This window comes from Peromyscus eremicus, chromosome 15 (genome assembly GCF_949786415.1).
Source record: "Peromyscus eremicus chromosome 15, PerEre_H2_v1, whole genome shotgun sequence".
NCBI lineage: Eukaryota > Metazoa > Chordata > Mammalia > Rodentia > Cricetidae > Peromyscus > Peromyscus eremicus.
In genome coordinates this window covers 41,833,409-41,854,563 of record NC_081431.1, presented here as the reverse complement: position 1 = coordinate 41,854,563, position 21,155 = coordinate 41,833,409, and the positions used below count along the sequence as shown (strand labels likewise).

Genomic DNA, 21,155 nt, shown 5'->3' with positions numbered 1-21,155 from the left:
CAGCACGGGGTAGGAGGGAAGGAATGTCAGCCCAGAGCAACCGCGTGCATGGAACAAGGGTCGCTTGTTCATTTTCCTGTCATAGGGGTATTATTCAGTCTGGCAAGGGAGCAGCAGGTTAGAAATTCTTCCTAGAACCATTTAGCAGATGGTGAAATGGAGACTCAGGAATAGAAGGATCTGTGAAAGCTCCCTTAGGTGGCACAAGACAAACTCAGGAGTTGAATCCAGGATCTCTGGCCCCCAGTGCAATGCTCTCTTGGGTTAAACTGGGCAAGAGAGCCACCGGTAGCGAAAGCATCTACAGAGTTCAGGGGTCTCCAGCCTCAGGATCTGGCCAATTAAGGTTCCCTGAAAAGCCCAGGACACTGGAAAACTGGCCTCTGTATGCAGGGTGACTGGAGTGTCCTCTGGGGAAGCTCTGGTAGGCTAGATGGTGTCAGCCTTGGGATCAAGCAGAAGAGACCAAAGTTTAGCCTCATTGGGTGGGTGGTCTGTTGGGCAGCATTCCACTCAGCGGCCTTTAGGAGCTGTAGGAGATGGTCTGTGAGGTGAGGTGGAGGGAACTGCCTCCTGCAGATTCAAAACACAGCCCCTTGTTCAGAATCAATAATGGCAAGATGGCAGCCTCAGAGGAAGGCTGGGACCTCCTAAGCGGGTGGCTCGGTGTGACTGCACAGGCCACACACCTATTATGTGTTACAGGGGTTACAGGGAGCCCAACAAGGGTGACCACTCAAACCCAGTTTATAGCCAATTGAAAGTCTTTATTGCAGCTGGCTGGGACCACACCCAAGTGTTCAGGGACCTGGGTGTGGCCCTGAGTGTCCAGAACACAGAGTTTTTAAAAGCAGAAACCACATCTTGGCATCTCACTCGGTAGCTGCAGGGGGGCTTTGCAAAGTAAGCTATTTGAAGCAAGCAGTTTTAACAGAAGCTGAGACAAGCAGTTAGCTGGAGGGGGATGCCGCACACACAGGCAGTTTGACAGACCCTGAGAGAAGTTAGCTAGGACATCCTGACCTTTGGTTCCTAGAATAGAGTTGGGTAGTTTTCCACAGGATTCCCCATCAAGGAGATCCAACTCTAATTAAACCTGAAATGGCCTCAGCAAGAATACAAGGTCGAGGAACGTTTGCATTGTCTTGCCCTACCACATTATGTGTCCGTCTGGTTCAGCTTCCAGACGCCATTATGACTGTGTTGTGAGGGCAAGGCAAACAGATTCTGACTTCTCTCTCCTCCCCAGTTTACTGAGAACACCTGAACCACAAGAGCTACAGTCTATCAAGCACACAGCATGCTCCCCACATTTGAGCATTGCCATCCTGAAAAGCAAGGCTGCAATGAAGTGTAAGCTCCACAGGCATTTGGGGGAAAAGCCCCAGTCCCTCACCAGGCCTCTGGACCCGAAGCTCTCTCTTTACCCACGCGCTGTAGGAAAATGTAGCTTAGGGACATCTTCATATACTGCTTTTGGTTTTCATATACTACTTTCTAATTTTAGCCAAATTCTCAGACCTCCAAAGCTGCTGTTTGCTTAATGTCTTAGTCAGGTTTCTATTGCTATGATAAAACACCATGGTCGTAAACAATTTAGGGAAGTTACATTTCTCCCCTGATATACATTAAAATTAACTCTTGGACCCAGATATTCAGTTTCTGTGAATTCATCCTATAATGATGTGCACAGATGGGTGAATGATATAGATATGTTTGTTGCAAAGTTAATATGGTAGTGTGCAATTAAAGACAACCCGACTGTCATCCTTGGACTGGACTGGTCGTCCAGTGGAAAGTAGCACTGCCATAAACGAGGAATGAGGAAGCTCTTCGGCTGCGGCAGTAGCGCTGAAGGAAAAGAGCGAGGTGCGGAAGGTGTTTAAATCTTGTGTGTAAAAGGGGAGGGGATGGTGAACTCCACCTGTCCTCTGGAAGAATGCCAGTGAGTTAACAAAATGACTCCCCATGTTCTGGAAACATTTGGCAGTGAGGACAGAACATTCTTCCATATTGAATTTTTGAGCTACGTAAATATATACTTTGTCTAAGATTAAATGAATTAAAATCATACTACCAGTATATGGAAAAATATTTATCCACATACTAAAATCATCTTGTAAACTGATTGTAGTTTACATCCCTACTGGCAGACATGTCGCTCTGGTGGTCACAGGAATGGGGTGATGGCCTTTGTGTGCACCCTTAGACTCTGCCAAGTGACCGCAGACAAGGTAACAGATTCAATACCGACGCTGGAAAGGAAACGGAAGGGCCTTTGTTATGGAAGTGACCCTGCAGGTCACTTACTGATGACCTCCCAGAGAAGCAGCTACGCTTCACTTTGTGAAGGCAACTACTATGTCCGCTTTGCCAACTGAACTGTGAGCCGACAAGGGAGAGGAGGAGGCAGGAGCTTTGAAGGCGGTAGACTGAGATCGGGATCCAGGGAAAGAGTGCGGCTGGGAGCCCAGGATGACAGAGCGGAGCAGCTGCTGGCAGAAGAAGAAGGTGTGAGAGTACCAGTCTCCGGAGCTGGTCCAGAGAAGATGTGAGAGTCGGGTGTAGTGCCAGTCTCTGGAGCTGGTCCAGAGAAGATGTGAGAGTCGGGTGTAGCGCCAGTCTCCCGAGCTGGTCCAGAGAGACCTCCAGACCTCTGCGTGGGTGGCTGAGTCAGCAGCCGCGGAGCCCGAAACTTGGTTGTGTTGCTGTTGACACAGCCTGAGGGTGCCCTCTCTGTGCATGATTTCGATGTTCATACAGGCTTGCAGGTGGCTCACATGGTAGAGCTTCTTCCAGCGCATTGTTCTGCGCCCTGGGTTTGGGCCTGTGAGGATTAAAGCTTGGGAGGACATCTTCTTTTCTTCCTACTAAATTTCAACCCAAAGGTCCTGCGAGTCCCTAGTCATCACATGACTTCTGGTGCACATGACAGTGCCCTCGCTCCAGGCTTCAGGAAGGGGTATCTACCCCAATTATCTTAGCATAATTACACACTTTCCTGAATTACCTCCCACAAATGTCCTATCAAAAAAGGAAGAGAGGGACTGGGGAGACGGCTCAGTGGTAAAGAACGCTATGTTCCTGCTGAGGACCCTGGTTCAGTTCCCAGCACCCACGTGGTGGCTCACAACACACCCAGTTCCCAGGGATCTAGCACCTCACTGACCTCTGCAGGCTTCTGCACATAAATGATGCACTTACATCTACTCATACAGACATACAAAATAAAATTGAAAATGAAAAAAAGAAAGAGAATATGTTTTGACCTGGGTTGTGTTTAGTAGGCTCTGGGGTGCCAGTCCTTCCCTGTCCCTGAGTCAGTACAGACCAAATTCTTAGGAGGGGCAAGTGGGGGGCAGGGGTGGGGGGGCTACAAAGACAGACAGCAAGCAGTAGCAGCAGCTAGAAGGTTTCTTGCAGGAAAAGTAAACAGAAGGGGCAAACAGGGCCGGTGTTCCTGTGGGAGGGTTTTTAAGAAGAAAAAAGGGGAGTCTGTGCTAGGGTAGGTTGGTAAGTCCTGATTGGACATGTTAGCCAAATAATGAAATTTTATTGTTGGACCTTGGTGTTTTGTCTCAGAAATGAGTTCATGGCCAAATAAGGGAATGGACCTGGGGGACTAGCTTCAGGAATGTAATGGTTTTTAGCAAGGGAGAGGAAAAGGGCAAAAGGGCAAAACCTGTGTGAATGTTTGCCATGCTCGGGCCAGGCTGGAGCCACCGCCAAGACAAGGAAGATGTAAAGTACCGGTAAGCCACGAGCCACGTGGCAAAGTAAAGATTAACAGAAATGGGCTGAATATAAGAGTGAGAGCTAGACAATGATAGGCCTGAGCTAATGGCCAAGCAGTTTAAATAATGTAAGAGTCTGTGTGTTTATTTTATAAGTGGGCTCCAGGACTGGCGGGACTTGGCGGCGGGAGCTGGAGAGAAATTCTCCAGCTACAAAGGCACCATGCCCAGCATCAGTATATAATGCAAATTTTAATAATCAAACAAATGGTAGTACGGAAGAGACGGTGGAAAGCCAGATGAAGCCAGACATGGATCCTGTACTCCTGAAGCATGCAGTTTAGGTGGGAGACCAGCACAGGGTTAAACAATAGCTCGCGTAGCTGTACCTGAACCGCCACAGTGGCACATGGATGTTTACACATACACACATACACAGAATAAATAAGTAAATGTTAAAATTCAGGTATGGTAGCTTAGACCCGTTATCCCGGCACTTGGGAAGCAGCGGCAGGAGGATCATTGCAAACCCCAGCCTAGCCAGAGCTGTGGAACAGAACTTTGTTTAAAAATAAAATAAAATAAAACTCAGCATTTGTGCCTGAACCCACCAGAACTCTCTCCCTGGGGCAGTGCAGGAAATCTGGCTTAAACCTCACATTGACTCAGGAGCCAGGCACTGGAACAGAACTTGGGTTCTGACAGAGGGATGCTTGGGAAGGAAGGATGGCTGAAAGTCCATTGGCTAACAGTGAGAAGCAGAGACTAAACAAACCGTGTCTGCCCAGGGGACAATAACTACGAACTGTGACCCACAGGCGACCGGAGGGAACTGTGTGCTGTGACAGAGTGGGCGATCACAGTCAGGGGCCACAGAGGCCAGCTGGGGGAAGTGGAAGCTGAGTAAGAAGCAGCGGCAGAACAAGGCGGAGACACTGGAGCAGAGGGAGTCGCCCTTGCAGCTGGGACACAGGGAGGGATGGGGATCTTGGGGGAGTGCAGGACAACAGGCAGGGCCTGCCGGCCTGCCCAACAAGGAGTCTGGAAAGTGTTTTACAAATGTGGTATGACCTGTTTGAGGTGGTGTAGGGGTTTGAATGAAACTCCCCCCCCCCCACACTCCCTCTTAAGGAGTGGTAACGAGAACTACAGGGGTCCAGCCCCTTGATAGTCCCCTCCCAGGGTCTGGGAAGAATCTATAACCAGCTGATAATCTAATCTTTGATGATATGAAATGAATCTGTGTACACAAAACTCCTTAGTCCATACACTTTATTCTTCTGAGTCAGTTCTCTCTCTACACAGCTTCTATTCTGCTCTTATGCCTAGATCCTTTCTTGCCAGATTTCTCTCTACGTTTATCTGCTGTCCCCTCTAAGTTCTATCTTAATTCCTTCATCTTGGTTCTGCCCCATCTAGGTTCTCATCCATCTAGTTCCTTCCCATCTTAGTTCCTCTCCCATCTCCTTTTTTTCTCAACTTGTTCTTCCCCATCTGGCTCTTCCACATCTTCCACCTCATTCCTCTAGTACTCTCTTTCAGTCCTTCGGTCTAGTTCTTCCCCATGTTAGTTCATTTCTCTCCAGTTCTTACCCATCTAGTTCTTCCGTTCTCTTTTTTTCCTCTCTCTCTCCTCCTCTCCGTCTCCTTATTCTCTCAGTTCTCTCTAAGTCTCTCAGGAATCCAATATAAACCCAAGCAATAGCAATCCTCTGGGGGACAAGGTCACCAGACTTGAATTCTTATGGGGTCATAAAGGCAGGTAAGAATTCCTCAGGCAGTGACCACCAGGCTTTCTTTTACAACCCAAAAGGGGAGTGGTAAAGGAGGAGGTCAACAGAGAGCTTGTGATCGGTTAGTATATCAAGAAGGGGATCTATGTGCTCAGTCTACATTCCGAGAAGTGGTGAGGTAAGAAGGTAGGGGTCTGTTAGTAAGGCTGCAAGGAAAGAGGGTCTCACCCTAAATTGCACAAGAAATAAAGCTATCCGCCTGACCTAGGAGACAAGTGTTGTTTCATTTGGCCTTGGATGCTTGATAGATATTTTAGATAAGTATACTGTTAGGAGTTCTTGGAAACATGCATAGCATTACAAGAAAACCACTGTAGGAACCAGCTAATATACATACAAAAGCTAAAATATCACCAAGACTTCTTAAGCCATGGCTTGACCTTTGGAGAAGTCCTTGACCTTTCCAAGTAGTAGCTTTTGTGATAGTAGCTGAATTCCATTACATTTTCCTGTGGCTTGCAGCAGAGTGGCACTATTGAGGTGTGGCCTTGTTGGAGTAGGTGTGTCACTGGGCTTTGAGGTTTCAGATGCTCAAGCCAGGCCCAGTGTCACTCTCTCTTCCTGCTGCCTTCAGATCCGGATGTAGAATTCTCAGTTACTTCTTCAGCAACATGTCTGCCTGCACACCACCATGCTTCCTGACATGACGACAACGGACTAAATCTCTGAACTGTAAGCCAGCCCCAATTAAGTGTTTCCCTGTATAAGAGTTGCTGTGGTCATAGTTTCTCTTTACAGCAATAGAAACCATAACTAAGACAGGTGGATTTTAGAAACAGTCTGAAAGCTGCATAGATAAGGGAGCAGGTTTCGGTCAGAAATCGTCAGGAGACTATGCTAACTTGCAGCTGATGATGGCTTAGCCTGTATGGTGACAGGGATTGGAGAAAGTGAACAACACTGAGCCCAACCCCATTGCTTATACCCTAAGGACAGGAGGGTAGGTTATCCCCACCCCCAACTTCTGCCCGCAGGTTTGAGGTCTGGGTAAAAAGATTGTTCTACCCTGTCTAGTAAAGTCTGGCAGTCACTTTCTTTTGTGTCCTGCTTGTCCAGTTTGGACAGCATGCTGTCAGCAGTTGAGGCAAGGGCAGTTTCTTTTCCCAGTGGCTAGCTTTACCACAAAGAAAGCAAACTTCATTTGGAGGTTCTTTGATGCCCATCATCTTCTCTGAAGTAGATTGGTGCTGTCAGAAACAGACGTGTCTCACTGTCATGAAAAGCCTTATGTTATTAAAACATCTTAAATGTCATATTCTGTAGGTCTTTGAAGTGTATGAAGATCATCTATCTAAAATATATCTCTATTTGACCTGGAAAACATAACTAATGTGGCCACAATTTTGACTGTTAGCTGACTAACTACTAACCTATATTTCTCAATTATTCTAAATAGTTTGCAATAATAATTTTCAAGGAATAGAAATTTATATTACATTGTTAAATGGGTTGCATAGGTACAATATCTTAAACAAGAGTAGAAACATATATATACAGTATAACAAAAATAACCTAAATTTGTATCAATATAGAAAAATACCTTAAACAAGAATAGAAACATATACAGTATAACAAAAATAACCTTAAATTTGTATCAATATACAAAAATATCTTAAATGAGTGGAAACCTATATAGAGTACGTTGTAGCAAAAATAAACTTAAATTTGTATCTATATACAAAAATTCATACCAAAGTAAAATATTAGAGATCAATAGTTGTTTTTTTTTTAGTTTTAAAGTAGATACAATAATCTATCCCCTTATCCTATCATTTCTATATAATATCTCCCCTTTTTCTCTTCAGAAAGAGATCCCTGAATCTAATCTCCTTTGTTCAGTTTTTTTCTGACCATGACCAATAACAATTTGTAACCACCACCCCCTTAAACAATGACAACCATGCATAACACACAGAATGACCAAAAACCACCCACCCTATCTCTTGGGAATGTGGGCATTGTGTTCTCTAGACTGCTTTCTGTTGTCTGGAGGTGCTGGAACCTTTGGAGGACCCTGAGAAAATTAGGATAATGGTCAAGTCCTGGCTAGAACAGGCTAGAAAATCTGCATTAACACAAGTACAGACTGTACATAAGCCAGCCAAAGATGATTTTTTGTTTTATGTTTGAGCAGGTAAAATATACATTACCTGTTTTACAATTTTTCTAGGTTTATTTATGTCTGTAGCCAGGATTTTCAGGGGGTCTCCCCCAATCAAATCTGATCTCTATCAACCTTGAATGAATCCACAGTCTTTTGTTTTCTGTGGAAACAAAAGCATAACCTCTTCCCCAAAGCAACATATTTTTTGACTTCCATTTTGAAGTTAAGACATTTTAAAAATATATTGGTTGGCCTAATTTAGCAGTTTCCATAATCCAATGTCTCTAGAAGCTATTGCTTGTCATTCAGTAATGGAAAAATTTAAAGTCACAAAGACACCACAGAGGATCCAGACTCTATGTATTTTCCATCTTCATGTGGCTTATATCATTTTATTTTCTCTTTAAAGTTTTTATTATTTATAAACTCTTTTTTCTATGACTATCTATAACCATTTTCTTTTCTTTCTTAAACCTACACACATTTTTAAACACATTTTTGTAACCTGTTTAGAGAATTTTTTAAAATTTTTATTTATTTATCTTATTTTTTTTTTCGAGACAAGGTTTCTTTGTGTAGCTTTGGAGCCTGTCCTGAAACTCACTCTGTAGCCCAGGCTGGCCTCGAACTCACAGAGATTCGCCTGCCTCTGCCTCCTGAGTGCTGGGATTAAAAGTGTACGCCACCACTGCCGGCTTTTTTTTTTTCTTTTTTGGTCTGGATCTGTCTTTAATGAGCATCTGTAGTCTATAGCATTCTCTGATCACGTGAGACAAATCTTAAACTGCTATGTCAGCTGCTGGCACACAGTTCAGCTTAGCGAATGGTGCTGGCACATGGCACTGGCAGCTGGCTCCAGCCCACAGGCAGTCTCTGTACACTGAGCCTACCTGAGAGACCTTGGTTACCAGGATGCCGCACCAGGAAGCCGTGTTTGACTTGGTGTTTTGAACTTTTTTTCCTGTCTCAGGCCTTATGTGAATATAGATGGCCAGGCATTGGGCGCCGTATGTAGTGAGTGTTTCTCTGTCCTACCAGCCAGCTCCCAAATAACCACACAGAGACTTATTATTAATTATAAAACCTCGGCCGATAGCTTGGGCTTGTTTCTAACTAGCTCTTATAAGTTAACCCATTTCTATTAATTTATATGCTGCCACGTGGTGGCTCATGGCTTTTACCTCATCTCCTACATGTCATGCTTCCTCCACATCTCCCTGCAACTCCTTCGTCTTCTTCCCAGCATTCTCTCTGACCTGAAAATCCTAATAAAAAGCCATTTAGCTTTTTGTTAAACCAATCACAGTCACATATCATCTTCACACAATGTAAAAAAATATTCCACAACAATACAGTCAGTATTTAGGAGGAGAGAAAACAAAGAAAATATTCTCTCTGTAACTTAGAGTGGGGAGCTGGCTGTCACAGAGGTGGAACATAGGAAGGAGACTGGATGGATAAGCCTGGAAGTCTGAGATTACCAGGCGAAGAAGTGAGATAGGAAGGTCTACCAAAGACAGGGACAAGCCTTTGCAGGGACACATTCTTCTTCAGCCCTCCTGTCTTCGTTATAGAAACCCTGTGTTGAGTTCTTTCAGGTGCCACAAAACAAGACTTAGAAATAACTGTGTATTTGACCCTCATTAACATGCATTTTGCCTATCAAGAGGTCTGGACTTTGACAGATCTCATTGTTTAGACACACTACCTCACTTTTCCTCAGGAAAGTTTTTTTTTTTTGTCTTGGTTGTTGTTATTATTTGTGTGTTTTTGTATTAACTTTGACTTTCCCAGGGCAGTAAGTAAAGGAACCTCAAATCTGTATTTACAGAGATGAGCGAGCTCATTAGTCATCAATACAGGAGCCATGCCTTCAATTGTTCACAGACAGGTGACACTTACTGTCATATCTGCCTCCCAGTTTGAGTATTAACAAGAAACTGAACTGGTCTGAGTTCTCTTAAAGTTATCTCAGACCTGGATGGACACGCATGATGCTCCATCCTGTCTCAGAAATGTGTGCTGTGCTTATTTTTCCCCCCAAGATTTTAAAACAAAAAACAAAACAGTAGTGGCTGCACCCCTGTAACTCCAGAATTCAGGAGTCTGAGGCCAGAAGATTGGGAGTTGAGGCCAGCCTAGGTTGTATGCATTGATGCAGCCATAGCTTGTCAACAGCCCAGAGGACCAGAGCAAGGAATTCATTCAAGGTTGAAAAGAGGCGTGCCTGGCCAGACTTGCTGAGGGCCCCCTGACCTGAAGCTGCCACAGAGGGCGTGGGAGGCAGAGACGAACAGGAGGTGCCCGGGACATAGCAGAAGCACTTAGAGGAACTGACTGGCCCATGGCAGGCAGGCATCTAATAGACTTCCCCTTTCCCAGCCCTCTCCTCTCTTTCCTTTTTCTCTCTTGCTCGCTTCTGCGTCAGTTCCTGAAAGGTGGGGAAACTTCCTGACACTATGAAGGCCCGCAGAGGGAAGCTAGAGCCCATTCTGAGCACTGGGTTGGGACCCTGAAGCCTGGGACCCCGCAGCTCGGCCGGAGAGACACTAAGCATGTCCCTGGCTGAGGCCATCAGACTCTGGAATGAAGGGGTGCTGGCAGCCGACAAGAAGGACTGGAAGGGTGCTCTGGAGGCCTTCAGCGAGGTGCAGGACCCCCACTCGAGGATTTGCTTCAACATAGGCTGCATGCATACCATCCTGGAAAACATGCCGGCAGCCGAGCAGGTGAGTTGAGGGGTTCCTGTAAATATAGCTTTTCTGCCCTCTGGAAACCTCACCTCCCCAAAGCCTAAATAGAACAAAAGCCCTTCAGAACTACCTCGAGAGGCCCCATCTAAGTGCTCCCGGCTTGGCAGACAGTTTAAAAAGCTCCCAGGACAGGTTCTCCGAGCCACGCATGGGTGGGGCTCTGCCCTTTCCAAGAACTTCACATTACCCGAGGTCACTCTTTAACATCTTGTGAAGACTTCTTCAGTTATGTTTTCTTTTACCAACTCCCCACGGACATGTGCTTTCTGTGTCTGCCTACCTTGCACCCAATTGTAAGGCGCTTCTTGGGCTTCCAGGAACTTCCATTAGTTTGGCTCAATCAATTCTGGTCAACAATGCAGGGGGCTCCTCTAAGGATTCCAAGGCTGGCTGAAGGAATCCTGTATTGAGTCATAAAGTCCACCAAGGGTAGGGGGCATTTTAGCATTTTTTTTTCCCCTGTATTTTTGATACAAGGTTTCTCTGTGTAACAGACCAGGCTGGAACTGGCTCTGTAGACCAGGCTGGCCTCAAACTCACACAGATTTGCCTGCCTTTGCCTCCTGAGCACTGGGATTAAAGGCATTTGACACGTCTTTATGAATGATCGATTGTTTGACTGATTGATGACTGTGGTGTGTATGTGTGTGATGGGGGTGGGGGTGGGTACAGAGGCCATGGTGCACCTGGTAAGGTCAAAGGACACCTGTGTGGAGTTCTCTCTTTCCATTTTACCTGGTTCCAATGATCAAACACAGTCCCCAGGATTGCCACAGCCATCTCAAACCATGTCTACCCTAGTTCTGTTTTTGTGTGTGTGTGGTTGGTTTTTGTTGTTTGTTTGTTTGTTTGTTTTGAGGTAAGGTCTCTTATTCACGCAGAACTTGCCTATTAAGCTGGCAGGAGATCTTGTCTCCACTTCCCCAGCACTGAGATGGAAAAAAATGTGGCCTCACACCTGGCTTTTTAAGCCGGACCTGGAGGCCACACTCAGGTCATCATGCTGTGAGGCAAGATTGAGCTATCTCTCCAGCACCTCCTCCCCACCCGCTTCTAAAGAAGCAGTTCTCACTGGTCATCCCCTGACCAGCAGGTGAACCAACACTGTCCACACGTCCACATCCGGGCTCTCAGTCAGCAGGTGGGACGGTGCATGGGCTGGGCCCGGCCTCTGTCTGGAGGGATGATTGCCCCACCACCACCACCCCTCAGGGCTGGGCTGCATCCTGAGAGCTGTGGGACAGAGCACATGTGGAGAGAGGAGGCAGCGAACCCGGATGAAGCTCTTCTGCAGGCCCTGGGTGCTCATGCCTTGGCCTGGACCTGGGACTCTGGGCCAGGTTGTGCCACAGACCACCTCCCACACCCAGATCACTGGCTTCTTCTGCCCTTACTGTTAAGATTTTTCCTCCCATTCTATTGCTGGTCCTCTCATCCCCTCTGCCCTTGTTTCCTGTTTAATACCTTATTAATAATATTATATATGTATCCTTACTTGTTACTATTTTAGTGATATAAATACTTATACAATAAATTTCTATCAAGGAACTACAACATACATTTTAATTATGTCACTTTCAATTTATTTTTATTATTATTTTTTAGTGTGAGTGGGTGTTTTGATAGCATGTATGTTTTTTTTTGTTTTTTGTTTTTTTTTTTTGTTTTTTTTGAGACAGGATTTCTCTGTGTAGCTTTGCGCCTTTCCTGGAACTCACTTGGTAGCCCAAGCTGGCCTCGAACTCACAGAGATCCGCCTGGCTCTGCCTCCCAAGTGCTGGGATTAAAGGCGTGCGCCACCACCGCCCGGCACATGTATGTTTTGGACATCATGTGTATACCTGATTCTCAAGGAGACCCCTATAACTAGAATTACAGATGGTTGTGAGCTAACATGTGGGTGCTGGGAATTGAACCTGGGTCCTCTGGAAGAGCGGCAAGCATTCTTAACTGCTGAGATATCTCTCCAGCCCTATCACTTACTTTACAGAGGAAAAAAAAATTGAGGTTCAGGGAGATTAGGTAATTTACCCCAGGCTATGAAATGAGGAAATAACACCCCAGGGCACTGCAACCCAAGACGTCTGTACCCCAGGCCATTTTGTCACCTCGAGTTACTGAGTCATTATGACACACCTGCCTGCCTCTCCCTGGGCGATCTTGTACTTCCTCTCTGCCTGGCTCTGAGGCCATGTATGGACCCTTCTTCCCGCAGGCCTTCACCAAAGCATCAACAGAGACAAGCACTTGGCTGTGGCCTACTTCCAGCGGGGAATGCTCTACTACAGCATGGAGAAGTAAGTGGTCCACGGCTACCTGGGAGAGACTGACAGCCCGCCCAATGGGGCTTTGTGCTGGTATACCTAGTGTTCAGTAAGTACCCTCCAGGCTCAGTGGGAAGGAAGGCTGGCTAACTTTTTCTGGGCCACTATGCAAGAAATGGCATGCAGGAGGCTTTTGGGGGAAGGGAGGCAAGCCTGGCCTCATTGTAAGTCACTGGGGCCCAACCACAATGAGCTTAGGTTGTTAGCGGCTGGGCCTCCCACCAGTGTCCCTAATGAGGACACCCACAGTGCCTCTCTGGAGGGACTCAGCAGTCCCAAACAAGGGTCATTATGAAATCAAATCAGCCCTGGCTTCATCCCTGCAAAGCCCAGTTTAAACTATTGGGGGTGGGATGGGGGTAGAACCCTAGCACAAAAATAAGAATACAAACTGTTAGCAGCGTGTGTACCAGTTAATACGGACAAATAGTATATATGTTCCAGTAGAAAAAGTTCACAGTTGATGGCAAATTTCAAAAAGTGGTTTAAAAACATTTCATTAGCACAAAATCCATTGGTTGCAGACTGTGGACTGGAAGAGCATCGGCCAGTGTATCATTCTAGACGTTTCTGGATGGTGGGATGATAGCCAGTCCCTTTTCCTCTATCACATTGTACATGTTTGGGGTTGTTTACAGCCAATGAAACAGTAAAAAGACACACACACACACACACACACACACACACACACATACACACGGAAAAGAAAAAGCCACACATGGTGGCACACACCTTTAGTCCTAGCACTCGGGGAGGCAGAGACAGGTGGATCAGTCTCTTGAGTTCGAGGCCAGCCTGGTCTGCAGAGTGAGCTCCAGGATAGCCAGGGCTGTTACACAGAGAGGCTCTGTCTCGAAAAACAAAAAAAAAGTAGAAAGACAAAAATGTAAAATGAACTCTAACTTCAACCCCCTACTCTCTCCTCAGATGCCCAAAGAACAAGTCTATAAATAACAAAGGGATAGTATTCAAAATGTGAATTTCAGGTGTTTGGGCAAAGTCAGACAGAAAACTGACTCTGGAAAGTGTCTGCCTGTGTGTGCACAAGTTCAAGGAAGAGGAAACTGGCTGAGAGGAAGGAGGAACTCTCCACCAGTGAAACCAGTCCCAGGCATGGCATGGGTGGGGCGCAGGGCATTGACGGGGACTGGGGAGGCTGCAGAGGAGGGAGCTGGATGGTGAATTCCCGGACCATCTCAGGCAGATTACGGAGATGGGGATTTTTAAGTCACTCTAGAATATGAATAAAGGGAACAAGAACAAAAAAAGAATTAATACATGAAAATATTTGCAAGTCCCAGAGCTGGAAGGCTAAGATTTTGAATGATATCTATATATAAAATCTAGAACTGAAATAGTCAGACATGGTAGCTTATGCCTGTAGTCCCAGCACTTGGGAATTGATTGGAAAATTGATTTGGAAGTGAACACCGTTGTCCCTCGTGACAAATGAGGGTCTGACTCAGAGCGGCGCTGGTGAAAAGGACAAGAAAAATGGATTGCAGAGGTGGTCACCCTGGCAAGATCTGGGACAGGCGTGTTCTGAGTGGATTCTGCCACAACAGACTGTAGCTGGCTGGTTATGGAGGGAGGGGAGGACTCTGAGAGAGAGCGGGCCCTTAGGATTCACAAATGGACTTCTATGTGCAAGTCCCCCTAAAACCAGGTGTGTGTCAGTGAAAACACTACCTAGGGACCGAGCGAAAGAAAGGAGATAGTTTGGGCTTTGAGATTATGCCAGACTTACTATTATTTCCTCACTAGAGAGCCGCAGAACTAAAGATTAGATTTGGTAGATTATTGTTCTCCAACTTAACCGTTATCATTCAGATTGAGTCTCGCATCTTATTTCTGGATCTTTTCCCATTCACATCCCCTCTTTCTTCCTTCTCCCCCTCCCGTCAACCTCTCCACCTCTGTTTGCTTTTGAGTCAGGATTTTATGTAGTAAAGTCTGTTAGCTGAGGATGACCTTGAATTCCTAATGCCCTGCCTTCAGTTCCCAAGTGCTGGGACTACAGGCATAAGCTACCATGTCTGACTATTTCAGTTCTAGATTTTTTATATATATATCATTCAAAATCTTAGCCTTCCAGCTCTGGACTTGCAAATATTTTCATGTATTAATTCTTTCTGGCAGCTTGTCCTCTTCTACTCTCTCAGTACCATAGATTCTTAGAGCTAGTGGAAATGTCTTTTGAGGTTAACAGGCAGGGGTTGGGGGCGCTGGGCTGGGCTGGGTTGTGGCTGGCCTCTGTCTGTATTCTGTAGTTACTTCTGGAGAAGATACTGAGCGCCGGAAATGGGGATGAGAAGAGAATGTTGAGACGTGAGCAGCCAGACTGTCTGTAGAGGCAGCCACCTCCGCCTTCCCCCTACCCCAGGCCCTCTCTCCAGAGGGGCTCCGTGTCCCTGGCTTTTCTTCCAAGGAGACTTTCACTTTCCTCTCACCCAATCAGGTGACTGACCACATCTACACCTTTGAAGTTCTCTGAGCACTGGTGGTTGCCCTTAGCAACAGCTGAGCACTCAACCTTCCAGGCCGACAACACCCTCAGATCAAAGCCTTCCAACTTCACTCACCGAACACAGACTTGGCCACTTTGCTCATTTGGCTGGCCAGTCCATTGGTCCCCGTGATCTGCCTGTCTCTGTCTCCCCAGACCTGGGATTACAGGCACAGACTGCCACGCTTGGCTTTTTTTTTTTACGATTATGTTATGTGTCTAAGTGTTTTGCCTGCAGGTACTTATGTGCATCACGTGCATCCCTGGTACCCATGGAGGCCAGAGCTTGCATCAGATCCCCTGCAACTGAAGTTATGGGTAGTCGTTGTAAGGATTCTGTATATGCGAAGCTCGGGGGTCTTGTCTGGTGCCTTATTACATCATCACTGGGCGACTGTGTCCCAGCCTAAAAGCGGACGTGCACCCCCACGCTCTCTCTCTGCGCCTCTCTCTGCTTCTCTCTGGCTCTCTCTGTCTCTGTCTCTCTCCTTCTCCTTCTCCTAATAAAGCTCTAAAAGGCACCACTGGGTTCTGTCGTGACTGTAACCAGTGCTGCCCCGGTAACCAGCGCCAGCCACCAGCGCCCTTACCCTTTCAGTTGTGAGCCGCCATTGTGAGTGCTTGGAAGGAAATCCCAGTCCTCAGCAAGAGCAGCCCATGCTCTTGACTCCTGAGGCCATTTCTCCAGCCAGTGTGCTTGGCTTTGTGTTTGTGAGTCCTTGGATCTGAATTCAGGTCCTCATGTTTGAGGAGTAAAACCGCTTCACAACTGAGCCGCCTCCCCAGCTCCCCCTTTTCCTTAAGTCATTTGTTTGCCGGTGACAGCGTTTCTGTAGCTGAGGCTGGCCTTGATTTCTTGGCCCTGCCTCCACCTCCCAAGCTCTGGGGTTACCCTATGTCCGGAAATCTTTACAAACCCACACTTGTTGGATTAATTTAAATGAATATAAGCAAGTTTCTGCTTCGAGGAAGGTGTAGATTAAATGGGAGGGGGGCAGGGAATCCATCACCAGGGCTAGTGATTGTGGTACAGAGCACTGCTGGGCAGTGGTGGTGGTGCACGCCTTTAGTCCCAGCACTGGGGAGGCAGAGGCAGGCGGATCTCTGTGAGTTCGAGGCCGGCCTGGTCTACAGAGCGAGATCCAGACAGGCACCAAAGTTACACAGAGAAACCCTGTCTCGAAATACCTAAATAAATAAATAACAAATAAATAAACAAACAAATGGTGATCTAGAGAGGAGACTGAGTACTTAGTGAGTTGGGCGTCGTCTCCCCCTTCCCCCCCCCCCGCAGTGGGGTTCCCCCCCCCCCCCGCAGTGGGGTTTCGTTTTAACAGGGTCATACCAAGGAAGGTTCTTCCCCCTCGACCACCCACTCACCTGGCTTCTGTGTTGTGTTGCTTTCTCGTCTTCAACTCTAGCAGAAAGTCAGAGGCGTTCCCAAGCCACAGATGGTATCCCAGGACGACTCCCTCCCTCCCATCAAACGTCTCTGTCTCTAGCTTTGTCATCCCGAAGAGGGAGGGTCTGTCTGTACGTTGTCCTTCACACCCGTGGGCCTCCTGGACCTTAGGGCTGTGGAAATAAAAACGCGGTGAGACCTTTCAGAATAAGGTGGAGCTGACCTAGAAAGGGGAGGAGGCAAGCCTTTCTTCCTGCTGGGCTGAAGGTGGGAGGATTGGACCTGTCTACCTGTTGGAGTTGCATGGGCAGCATCCTGAGACTCTGATACCCCGGGGAGTGTGAGCATGCGCTCTGGGATTCTAGACTCGTGTGTGTGTGTGTGTGTGTGTGTGTGTGTGTGTGTGTGTGTGTGTGTGTATGTGTGTGTGTGTGTGTGTATGTGTGTGTGTGTGTTGGTAGCAGAAGCAAGCAACAGCTTCAGCAGTTTCTAAGGCATCTTTTCAGGGCTTGCTACAGAAACGGCAAGGAAAAGTCCTCTGGAGCAGAGAGCCTGCCCCCCCCCCCCCCCCCGCCGCCGCCCAGGGAGGGGGGGGTGTGTGGCTGCTTCTTGGCAGACTTCTTAGGAAGTTTCCAGATGGCACAGAGGAAAACTCTGAAGAAGGCCAGCAGGATCCAGGGCTTAGCTTCTCCTAAGAACTGATCCTCTTCAGACCTTTGCACCTGGCTCCAGAGCTGTGTGAAAGCCGAGCTCCTCACCATGGGTGCAGCTGAGGTCCACAAATACAGGGGTGAGGAAGGAGAGGAGCTGCAGCAGGGTAGGAGGGGGCTGCCGATTTGTGCAGATGATTTGTGCAAAGACAAGTTTAAAAACGGACACTAGGGCTGGGGACACTGCTCAGTCGGTGGAGAGCTTACTTAGCATGCAGGAAGCTCTAGGTCACTTGATCCCCAGCATAAACTGGGTACAATCCAGCATTCAGGAGGTAGGGGCAGGAGGATCAGAAGGTCAAGGTCATCCCAGGATACACACTGAGTTCAAGACCAGCCTGGGATACATAAGACCCTATTTCCAAAAACAAACAGCAGCAACAAATGGGCTTTAGTGGGGTTAACCCCACCCAGCTTTTTTCACACAAAACAAGCCCTGCGGGTTATGTGTCCTTTCTTCTTCACACTGTGGACATCTTGATGAGATAGAAAATGACATGGAGGGCTTTGCTGAGTCCCTACAGTGCCAGGTAGATTCAGGGCATCTCCACAGCTGAAGTCCACCTGCTCCGCTGCCAGCTCTGCAGGGAGCAGGGCACATTTCTCGGTTAGCGCCGCCGCCGCCGATACACTTCCAGCGTACCCTCTGAGATGTCCCCTGCCCCCTCCCCAGCGGGCCGTGGAGCACAGTGGAAGTTGCGTCTGCTCAGGGAACAGGCCACCTGCCCCTCCACCTGCTCCCCTCCTTGCTGCAGGGAAACAGCCAGGCGCACACAGCCTGTGCATTTACAGAGAGCGGCCGGCTGGAAGCCCTCCTTCTCCTCCTTTACAGGGTGGCCCGAGATAGGTGTGGGAATCACTTCTCCCTCTTTCCCGAAGTGTGAACTGGAAGCAAGAGGCTGCCAAGCCAAGAGCTAAGCTGAGCTTAGCAGAAGACACAGAAGGCTGTGGGCAGGAGGAGGAGGATGCCCGCAGCTGTTACTGTGTCACGGAACCCCTGGCAGGCAGCTGTGCCGGGCAGATCTGACCTTGAACGAGGGTGGTGAGGACTGCCCTGAGACTCTTCCAAAGGGAAGCAGGGTGGGCAGGTGCGGTACCGCTTGGGGTTCTCCAGTGGGAGTGAGAGCTGCGTTTGAAGGTCACCGGGGTCATCAGAAGGTGGGAAACGTGTTTACAGCCCATAGAGAAGAAAATCCCCATTACTGTCGTAGACTGAGGGTCTCCAGCGTGCAAAAACCCACACCTCGTCTGTAGAATCTTCAGTCTCAGGGTTGGTGAAAAGGTAGAATTGGTCAAACGAAATAGGAAGACTTCTACCAGTGGGATGGATGGAGACTGGAGAAGCATAGAGACACGTACTCTGCATTTCTTTCTCCATGACCTGGATGGACTGACGTACTTCTCCCCCTGTCCTGCAGATACGACTTAGCTATCAAAGACCTTAAAGAGGCCTTGACTCAGCTTCGAGGGAATCAGCTGATAGACTACAAGGTCCTGGGGCTCCAGTTCAAGCTGTTTGCCTGTGAGGTAAGGCGGGCAGGGATGGCCTGGAGAGGACATTTAAGAAGCACAGTGATCTGTTAGCACCCGCGGAGGAGGCTTGCTGACGTCATGCTGACACCTGTGCCCAGACACTCAGTCTCCAGGTTAGGAAAACACCCAGAGCTCAGGTGTTCGCTTAGCCTCCTAGCCCGTGTGAGGCCCAGGACCTCGACATTGACAAAGGGAGGGAATGAGAGGGAAGGGAAGAGGGGAGGGAGGTTCAATGCCTTCAGAAGCTCCTCACAGAGAAATTAGGTACCTGAGAGTGAATGTTTTCTTAATTTCAGACTCAAAGGCCTGTGCAAACACAAGCTCACTGTGTGCTCTGAAGGGAGACCAGACAGGAGCGTGCCGGCCTGTGAGCGTATTTGCAGTAATTTGCGTATTTTATTTAGCAATTCAAGCTGGCAGGCTGTTTGCTCAGCATTAGCTCCAACATCACGGGTTCTCTGTCAGAGGAACCCACTGTAACCCATCTGGGTACTTGGTTAACACTCAAAGAGAGGCTGCGGGTCATTTGGTACACATCTGTCAAAGAACAGTACCAAGCACCCGGTGCGGGACGGTTCTCCAAACAAGGACAACCTCTTTCCCGTATTACCAAAGAGGACAGGTATGGTTGGCTTTGGCTTGTGAGTTTATGAATTTTTTCTTCCCCCAAAACCTTCCCTTTCAAACTTCCAAACATAAACCAGTAGCTCTAAAAATCACCCCACCCCCGCCCCCGCCAATGTCACGGACCTTTATTTAGAAGCACTGCCGAACAGACGGGTCGTCTGTTCTGCTTCAGTTTCTCAGGCACAAGAAGCAGAGTGTTCCGAGGGTTGCTCAGAGCTTCGAGTAAAAATAGATTCTATCCCTGCCCGAGTCCCTGGGGCCGTGTGGCCCATCCTGCCCCGCAGCAGGCACCCAGCCACGCCACCATGGCTCACAAGGGAAGATGGGACTCTGCTCTGGGAATTGGCTGGCATGAGACCAGTTCCCAAGGGCAGTGGCTCTCGACAAGCGGGAGCAGACGCTTTGTTACAGGGGCTGTCCTGGTGGGATTGTTGGCCCTCTGGCCTCTGGCCTCTTCCCACTCGACGCCAGGAGCATCCCACCTCACCTTGAGATGATCAAAATGGTCTCCACACATTGCCATTCACCCTGCTGAGGGCCACTTGCCACTCACACATGTGAAGCGGGAACAGGCTGAGGCAGCAAGTGGAACTTCACAGGAGGGAGTCCCTAGTGTGGTTAGGGGTGAAATGACCCAGTCATTTCCCTACTTACGCCATTTCTTGTGAGGGCGCCTCAAGGGCCTCGAGTCATAAAAACTGGTTATGGGGAAAGGCCTCAAGAGAAGGTAACTGAGAAAAAGATAAGAATAGCTCTTTGTGATCTCTTCTCTGTCCTCACATGTCATGGCTAGGTTAGGGCAGCCAAGTTTGTGCCAGATGTTTCTCAACTTAGGACTACAGGTTCTGTCCAAATTACACCCCCTTCTCTGTCTCTTTTCTCCTTCTCTGTCTCTGTGTGTGTCTCTCTGTCTCTGTCTCTCTCTTTATCTCCCTCCCTCTTTCTGAACAGGACTCTTATAGCCCAGGCTAGCCTTAAACTTGGTATGTAGCCAAGGATGACTTTGAACTTCTGATCTTCCTGCCTCACTGCCCCCCCCCCCCAGAGTGCTCAGAACAGAGGTGTGCACCACCAGTAGGGTTTATGTAGTAGTGGGGTGGGAACCCAGGGCTTTGTACATGCTAAGCAAGCACAACTGAGCCATATCCTCAGTCCCAGTTAGGATAAAAACAATCTTAAGTAAAAAACTGCATTTAACACACCTACATCACGTACATCATTGTCTTATGGCCTAGCACACTAGTGTGCTGTAGGAAGCATGGAGGTCCTTGTGTTCGAAGTTAAGTACTAGGGAAACCTGGAATGATAAATACACAGTGCTGTTCCTTCAAAGAAGAGGATATATAACCTCTTATCCGCTCAGAAGGCTGAGGGTGGACACGGTTCATAGCCTGGTGACCTTAGTGCTGTGTGGCCCCAACCCCGCTGGAACCTTCCCCAGGTCATGAGTTTGTTTTTCTCAGTCAGTCTTTATGGAAGATGTCACATGCGCCTTACAAAGAGTTGCAATGTGGTCACATCTGATCTTTATTCACCTTGCTTGTGCTTTAGAATTGAGTTCATTATCACCGGGAAAGTTTCCACTAAATTGTGCTGTGCTTAAATTTGCCTAAAATAAACCACTCAGGGTCAGGCTCTCAAGGTTTGAACCAACACGGGCTACTTAGTT

The 21,155-nt window shown here is 47.8% G+C and overlaps 1 protein-coding gene across 1 annotated transcript in view; it reads left to right on the top strand.

The window, feature by feature from the left end:
• The first annotated feature begins 10,078 nt into the window (after positions 1–10,078).
• Positions 10,079–21,155, top strand: part of Ncf2 (neutrophil cytosolic factor 2) — a 32,049-nt gene continuing 20,972 nt past the window's right edge. The window contains exons 1-3 of the mRNA XM_059280647.1: positions 10,079–10,364; positions 12,600–12,681; positions 18,745–18,853. Of these exons, the coding sequence (XP_059136630.1) occupies positions 10,187–10,364; positions 12,600–12,681; positions 18,745–18,853 (369 nt within the window). The 5' untranslated portion in view covers positions 10,079–10,186. The remainder of the gene's footprint in view (positions 10,365–12,599; positions 12,682–18,744; positions 18,854–21,155) is intronic.